Source organism: Vollenhovia emeryi, unplaced genomic scaffold (assembly GCF_000949405.1).
Source record: "Vollenhovia emeryi isolate VEMERY1.0 unplaced genomic scaffold, V.emery_V1.0 DF939184.1, whole genome shotgun sequence".
NCBI classification, from domain to species: Eukaryota; Metazoa; Arthropoda; class Insecta; order Hymenoptera; family Formicidae; genus Vollenhovia; species Vollenhovia emeryi.
In genome coordinates this window covers 443,790-452,160 of record NW_011967182.1, presented here as the reverse complement: position 1 = coordinate 452,160, position 8,371 = coordinate 443,790, and the positions used below count along the sequence as shown (strand labels likewise).

The window sequence follows — 8,371 nt, the reverse complement described above, 5'->3', positions numbered from 1 at the left end:
CGAATCACCGAACGATAAGACTGTACGGATCCGCGACACTAATTTGGCGCGAATTGACAAACGTTAATAACTTTCGTCGGGAGACGATCGCGTTGCGTCGCGAACGGTCGAGAACCTTCTAGAAACTAATCGCGTCACGAGGAGCGACGTGAAGTACGCGCGGGACATCGCTCGACTGATCTCGACGAATCACCGAACGATAAGACTACGGATCGCGACACTAACTTGGCGCGAATTGACAAACGTTAATAACTTTTGTTAGGAGACGATCGCGTTGCGTCGCACACGGTCGAGAACCTTCTAGAAACTAATCGCGTCACGAGGAGCGACGTGAAGTACTCGCGGGACATCGCTCGACTGATACGATAGACTGTTTTCGACCAAGAGAGGTGTTCACGGTCACGGGAGGTGTCTACGTCATTCATTGAACCAACGCTCGGCGTTTTTGCCGAGTTGTTTACAACGTTCGGTCTAGTGCTACGTCATTTCTTGGAATTCGCGATCGATATTCGGCGCCCGGCAAAAAAACATAGATCACGCCGTACGTAGTTAGTTGTGTGACGACAGTCAGACGAGTCGGTTGTGCCCCGCGTGCCCCGCTCCGCGTACCGTATTAGTCTTTCGTGTTACGCGTTCGCGACAAGTTCGGAACGAAATCGCGATCGCTCGCGGCGAATAATTGGCGACCGATGTCGTCGCGTGATCGCTCAATCCCCGCGATTTGCCGTCGATGCTCGGGTCAGCCGGCGAGACGGATTTCTAGCGCGATTCACGCGCGAGATCCGTAGGTTCGCGGATCGAAGCGCTCGCTGACTTGAAAGAATTTCGTCGTTGCGATGAGTGCTTGTGCAACCATAATTCGGACACAGTGAATACAGCGGCATTTGGATAAGTGACCATCGCTTTTAGAAACGGGAGTGCGAATTGGCGAGTGCGTCGAAGGACAGTCCAGACAAGGATACCTTAGAGGAGGACACCCTGCGGAAGGCATCGGGCGCCATTGCTCAATTAAAGTGGATGTACCTTCGCTGCTGCGCATCTTGTCGGGCAGTGACAAGTTTTCTTTTATTGAGAGCATATCGCGTTCGAGGATTACGTGAAACCAGGCCGTGACAGTCAGTCTCTCTCTCTCTCTCTCTGCTAAAAGTTGGCGTTCTGGGCCCTTGTTCGATCAGCATTATTTTATTTGCATGACCAATTTTATTTTAACTGAATTTAAAAGCGTTTTCTATGATAAAAAGAAATCCAAACTTTGGTGATACCGGAACTTTTTGTACTGCGATAAACACTGCGGATACAATCATTCGATAGAGTTAAAAATTAAAACTTGGAGAGACAGACTGAACTATCCGTTCTTGATTGATGTTATCGTTGATCGTGGAAGGATGGGACAAGACAGGTTGTTACAATCATATTATATACTCGTTTTCTCGTCTTTATTTAGTCGTAGCACATACTATTCCAAAAATTGATAAGTACAATGTAGATAAAAAAGTAGAAATATTTACAAAATACTGTAAAAGAAAAGAAATGGATTTGGAACGCCTAAGGATATGAACGTCATTCCAATGAGCTCCCCCGTACGCTGTTCACTCTGTCATCGTATATGACTAGACATATCGGACATAATAGGTATTAGCCTTGACGAAACTCGCCGGCACAGCGACCCGGGGCGCGTGCCCTGTCGCTTTCATTTATGGCAGTGATGATAGTTGACGATAAAAATCTGAGCGAATGATATGAGCACGTAGGGCTTGGATAATTCATCTTAACGTTACATACTCGTAATTGCGGAGTAGAGATCACTGTAATGTATATTCCTAACGTAAGTTTATGTTACAAACAGTGACGGAGCCGTATTCGAGTCGTACTTTAAACACATTTTCTCACACGTGTCCCCGTACTTTCCGCGTGCAACTCAATACTCCTTCATTCATTCATTTGGACGAGGATTCCTCCCCGTTGAACGACAAAACTGTCCAATTATCATACTGCGAAAGCACTCTCCGGACACATTACCGATCTCCGCTAGCTTTTCCGTAGTTTTGATCCACCCTGCATCCGGCGAGTGATCTTGTTGAAATTAAATGTGAGAAGTACGCGACGGATACTACCGAGTACGCTCGTCATCACTGATTACGGGGATATTTCTTGACGTGTATAGCGAACATTTAGGAAGCATTTATAAAATTGGCTCGTGGAGAGCTCGGGTGATCCGATACCTGGAAAGATTATTTCACCTCGTGCTTTTACATATGTTTAATTAGAGCGTCCACGAATGCACGACGGTGCTTCGACAGGCAAAGTGCCTTCGCGGTTTGCCTCGCGCTTTTTTTCCGGTATGACGAGAGAGTGCTTTAAATTGGAGAACAGTCGCATTTATCATTGGCAGTGTTATACGTCGGTGCTTCGTATATCTAATATGCGTATATGATACATCATATTTATATTAGCATGCACAGAGCCGAAGATTCACTCGTAATTGCTTTTCTCGAAAAGAAGAAGTTCTCGGAAGATATTTTGATGAACCAACAGATATGTCAGAGCTTTTGTATCTCTATGCGCGCATTAATCCTCCGAGAATTTCTGCCGGTTCCGGTCGAATAATATTACTTGTCTGAATATTTCTCGTTACGAGCTTTCTAACGCCGTTACCGCTGGTTCCCTTTTCTTTGTACCCTGCGAACATTCGGCTCATGAAGCGTCAACGGAAGTCTTGCATCAAGTGGAAGAAGCAAACGTGCGCGCCACAATTGCCTCGCGAGTTCTCTCCTTTACAGTCTCTTATAGTAGAATAAAATGCAAAAATAGGGGCGACGCGTTAAGATTTACATACCGTTAAAATATAAACATTGATATTCGTTGTATAAATCGGATACGGAGTGAAATATATATTCAGCACATTCTCATTGGACCATCGCGTCAAGTAGATTGTTCGCGCTACTTGTCGAACCGTGGATCCCGAGCGCCAAAGTATCGCGGGCGTGATCCGCGACCGACTCTAATTTCCGCGTGTAAAAATAGGTTTTACAAGTGTCATTCTGTATATGCTGTTTTATCCTTAACATTTTGTTGCGTACCGGCACCCAGCCGTACGCGCCATGATCCAGTCACCTCTGATACCAATATGTAGGAAATTATTCGAAAGAGCCATTCGGGGGATTCGAATCTCACTAATGAAAATTAACACGATTGATTGACGCTAGTCTTTCGCGCTTAAAAGAAAAACAACTTACACGTACACCAACGGTATATATACAAGGCCGTCTTTTTCGTCAAATACGAGTGGTCGATTGCGTTGTTATCACACATAAATATATACGTTTATAAATAATATACGTTATAAAAGGTCTCCCCTTATATCTCTTAGCGGCGTAGAAGTAAATAGGCGGAGATAAGATTTCCCTTCGTCACTTGATATGGTCGCGATACTTTCTTAATATGCATGTCATTGCAGCGCCGAGCCCAGTCACCGACGTTGACTCGAGACCGCGAACAATCCGGTCGAACGTTTCCGTTATCGGTGTCTGGGCCTCGGCTCACCTAACAATTAAACGTATCTTACGAGTATTCGATGTGTGGTGATGATACCTATTATTATATCGATACTGTATACTAAGTATTGCATTAATTGCGTAATAACGTGTAATGGGCCCATGCAGATCGTTACTTAGTTCGACGATAGAAGAACAGTCATTGGAGCGGAGATGCTATTCGAAATAAATATTTTCTTATCGAACTAGTGGGCGCGACAAAATACTGTAATATGAATAATTATTGCGGAACCAATGGTTTTATCTCGTTCTACCTGATAACAGGGAAGCAGTGGAGGAGATCGAGACACAAGGTTGAATAATCGCGCAGTGGAGATTGCTCGCGCGACTTCGGAAAATAATGTTTGTGTGTAACGATAGGAAAATGCTAGATTGTTGAAAATACCACGATACTTGAATCTCTAAAGCGAGCTCCATATATAAAATATATTAAAACTCTCCTCGTACATTGAAGATGCTACTCACTTGATTACGGGAGGTATCTATAATGCAACGGGGTGCATTAAATGACACGCACAATGGAAAATGTTGCGGATCCCGCGTAATAAAGTCTATACATGACGGTTCGCGGCCACGTCATCATGACACGTAGTCGTCGCGCATTCGATGATTAATGAGTAGGCATTTTCCTTTTACAGAAGAGTAGGGTTCCCTATAATTCATTATGCGTATATAATCGATACGAAGCGTTTAACATGAAAGCCGGTTAATTATTCTCGCGTGCGCGCGAAACCGCGGCGTCCTCGAGTCCCATCTTTTCGCATGGGAGGGATCGCCGCCGCGTGGTCATCGGCGCTCGTCAGCCTTACCTCTCAACGTACAGCTCCACACAATCATTACCCCTATTGCAGTATTTCCGATATTTAGTGCCTCGCGCAATTCGGTCGCGATTCCAGCTTTATAGGCAACTGTCGACCACAATTTCGCCTATTTTCGACACGACCTCGTCGAAAGTCGGTCTCTCGCGCGGATCGTTCGCCCAGCACTGAGCTTGCAGCTCCTGTAGAGCCGGCGGCGCCGCCTTGTGTGGCTTCCACGTGAGCGTTTGCGTCTTGAGCTGAGTCAGCACAGACTCGTCGTTTAGTTTATTGAACGGCAACTCGCCCTGGTGGAACATTTCCCAGACCAGGCATGAAAACGAATACACGTCACTCTTGGTCGAGTATTCGTCCTCGTATACAGCCTCGTAGGGCAGCCATCTTAGCGGAATCACTTGGTTCCGATGTTTCATGTACTCTTGCTGATATGGCTCTTTGGTCATGCACGACAGTGAGATCTTGATCGTCAGGTTGCTGGCGATCAAACAATTGCGCGCGGCTATGTCCTTGTGGACCAGTCGGTTATCGGCTAAGTGTTTCAGACCCTTCGCGGCCTGATTCGACAGCGACAGTATTTGTGCCACTGACAGCTGAGGCGCACGTGCTGGTTTCGATTCATGCGTCGGGCTAGAATTGTTGTCCTTTCGCGAGGCGATCAAGAATTGTTTCAAGTCGCCCCAGTCGGTGTACTCCAAAATCATGTAATCGGGCTCTTCCTCTCGGCACAGACCAATCAACTTGACAACGTTCTCATGATTAAGCTTATGGACAAGATCCAGATGTCGTTTAAATTCCTGAAGCGCAGTCTCGTCTTTCGTACTTGTCAGACTTTTGACCATAACCAAGGATTCCTTGTCACCATCTACCTGATACTTGGTAGCATAAATCTCACCAAATTCACCCCGACCAAGAGGCTTTAATTCCTTTAGGTTGCTTCGCGAAACGGCGATCTTGTCATAATTCGACTTGGATTTCTTAGACTGGTTGCTACTCTGGCTGTGAGCCGTATCCGCGCCGTCACTCTTGTTATGGGAATCGCGGTTCTCTTTCTTCTTATGCGTTGAATTAACTTTGTTCCCAGTTTCCTTCAACTCTGTCTGTTCCTCTTGTACATCGCCGTTCTCGAGTTTTTCTACAATTTATAGACGTATAATTTAGATACACATGTACATGGTTAAATTATTACGTACATTGACGTACGTAGTATTGACAATATATACCTTCTGTTTGTTCCTGCAAGTACTGCTGCTTTCTGCGGCGACGGCGGTAACGGCAATATAACATGAGACCAACGACAAGTACCATATACCCTGCGGCTGCGCCGAGAGTGATCGTTACAGTCTTAGTCATCATCGTACCGTCATCAGTGGCCTCTAGATCCATGTCGGCTCTATAATTATCTCCAGCTGCAATAATAATTATTCTATTGTCTTAAAATAGATCGCATTAATTTCTAATCAATTTAAAACAGTTAATGCGAGAAATTATATATTATTATAATATGATAAAGATGTACCTTTTACATCTAACTGAACTTCCTCTCGCTTTAAACCACCGCTATTGCCAGCGGTACATCCGTACTTGCCCTCATCACTGAGATACACCTCTTTAATGTACAAACTTCCATTACTCAATACCTCGAATCGAGGATTATCCAGATTGTTCATACGAGAATCTTTGTCCCATTGAATAGTGGGTTTAGGATCGCCTTCGGCAGCGCAATGTAACATCACCGGATATCCCTCGATTGCATCAGTTGGATTTTGTGGTTGTACCGTGAATTTTGGCGCAACTACGAAAGCACATTTATTTGTTTTGTATTATATTAATTAATTATTACATTGATTTATCGTTCATTCTACATTCATCGTACAAGCATCGATACGTACTAACTACGTCAATGCTAATTGTGTGATTGATGGACCCCTGAGCGTTGCTGGCAATGCAAGTGTATCGACCCTTGTCCTCCTCCAATACACCATTGAAGTGTAGAGTGCCGTTAATATCCTGAACGTGTTTGGGGAATTCCTCGTCCTCGCCCTCCTTGACCCATTTCACCGTGGGGTTCGTGGCACCCTGGGCCTTACACGACACCTTCGCCGTGGAGCCGAGCTCCAGGCGTTTATTGACGGGTTGCGGCGAGAACTTGAGCTTTTCCTCGACCGTAAGAACAGCCGGGTCCGAAAACAGGGACGGGAAACCCGTAGTGAATACTTGACACATGTAGTGCCCTTTGTCGGACAGGTCAACGCTCTTGAAGTGCAGCGTAACATTGCCGTGATTATCGGTCACGCGGTATCTCGTCGGGCCGCCCGATTCCCTCAGCTGCGTCCCGTCCTTCAACCAGTGCACGTGCGTCACCGGTGGTTCCATGCCGGAATACGAACAAGTCAGCGTCACGGAATCACCCTCCATTACGCTGAGCGACTCTGGGGAACTTATTATACTTGGCGGGGCTAACAATTAAAATGACAAAATTTTTTACTTTTCTGAATTAGTAAGCGATAAGAATTTGACTTAAATTAACCAGCGCGTCATTTTTAGTTACGCTTATAATTCTCTGTCGGCGGGAGGGGACATTGTATACCTACTTGATATAACTATTTGGACGGATATATCCGTTTCACCGGCAAGATTCTCGGCCACGCAAGTGTAATTGCCGTCGTCCTCGCCCATTCGTGCCCTCGCGATGATGAGCGTGTTGTCTTGAACGCGCACGGGACCGCTATCGCTTATAATATGTCCCGTGGGATCTCTCCAATAAACCTTGGGCAGAGGAAGCCCTAAGGGTTCCAGGCAACTTATTTGGAATTCTTGATCCTCTCCGACAATCGCCAGTTGAGTTGGACGTTTCGGTTCAAAGGCGGCCATCGAGAAATTTAGCAAATCTGCAAGTTTTATTTATGCTCAGAACTCAATTTCTTACGTTTTTTTTCTTCATACAATAGTCTACGTTGTAATCGTAATGATTAAAATTATAATCGCGTGCTATTTTTGCCGTTTCAAAACAGTACCATTCGAGTCGATTAATATTATAATAAATACTGAAGACTTTGGTGATTTAAATGTATTATTAATTGTTTAAAAAGCTTTTAGTCTTGTCATTATTAATACTACTATTGGTTTTTATCGTCTTGTTATATTATTTCATTAGCTCTTTCGTCTACTGCATTTGCGTTGCTATTATCGCCGGGCTATCGAAAATTCACTGGTGCTTACAGGCAATTTGTAATTCAACCGTGTAACTGACTGTGGTCTCATCCCTTATCCCATGGCAGGAATAGAATCCCTGGTCCCTTTGATCGGCGGCGTGTATCATGAGAGTACCGTTGTCGAAGATCGTCCGCTCCTCGTCGGATTCGAGCGGGCCGATTTCCTTAAAGAACCACTGTACATCGTCGGCGTCCTCGAAGACGCACTGCAGAATGGTCGGCTCGCCTCGCTTGGCGATCAGGTTTCTCGGGACGACTTTAATCGTCGCAGTTTCATTTCCGGAAACGATTAACGGGTAGCTCTCGGTCATCGGCGAGGATCCCGCCTCGTTCTTTGCGAAACAGGTGTACATACCGCTGTCCTCGGAGACCGCTCTGTGTATGTGCAGTTTCTTCTTCTTGATCTCGACACGATCGCTTCGCGCCACGCTCACTGTATTCCTGTGAAACGAACAGCCGATCTTACAGACGCGCAATCGGATTTTTGCATTTATTATATCGCTAATTATACGGAAGTGATGCAATTAACTACGTTAATTATAACGCAATATAGAATTCAGGCAGAGGTTTATCTCACGAGCCAAGTCTCTTTCTTTATGCGACTTTAGCATTTGACTTTTGCAACGCGTGCGTCCTTCTGTTCTCAAAAACATTTCCTACGGACTTACATAGTTAACTGACTTGGTTCTCCTAACTCAAAAATAGCGACAGGCGGGGTAGTTTGAAAATGTATGTACAGTGCTCTGATATATACAGCATCCGTCTCATTGGCTCCACCAGAATAATG

The 8,371-nt window shown here is 45.1% G+C and overlaps 1 protein-coding gene across 3 annotated transcripts in view; it reads right to left on the bottom strand.

Moving 5' to 3' along the window:
* Positions 1 to 1,424: 1,424 nt before the first annotated feature.
* The window catches only part of LOC105562719 (tyrosine-protein kinase-like otk), an 87,808-nt gene continuing 80,861 nt past the window's right edge, over positions 1,425 to 8,371 (bottom strand). For all 3 annotated transcript variants that reach the window (XM_012013769.1, XM_012013768.1, XM_012013767.1), the window contains 6 exons: positions 7,592 to 8,025; positions 6,964 to 7,260; positions 6,262 to 6,828; positions 5,889 to 6,164; positions 5,593 to 5,778; positions 1,425 to 5,504 (listed from right to left, as the gene is read on the bottom strand). In XM_012013769.1, the coding sequence (XP_011869159.1) occupies positions 4,453 to 5,504; positions 5,593 to 5,778; positions 5,889 to 6,164; positions 6,262 to 6,828; positions 6,964 to 7,260; positions 7,592 to 8,025 (2,812 nt within the window). In that variant the 3' untranslated portion in view covers positions 1,425 to 4,452. The remainder of the gene's footprint in view (positions 5,505 to 5,592; positions 5,779 to 5,888; positions 6,165 to 6,261; positions 6,829 to 6,963; positions 7,261 to 7,591; positions 8,026 to 8,371) is intronic.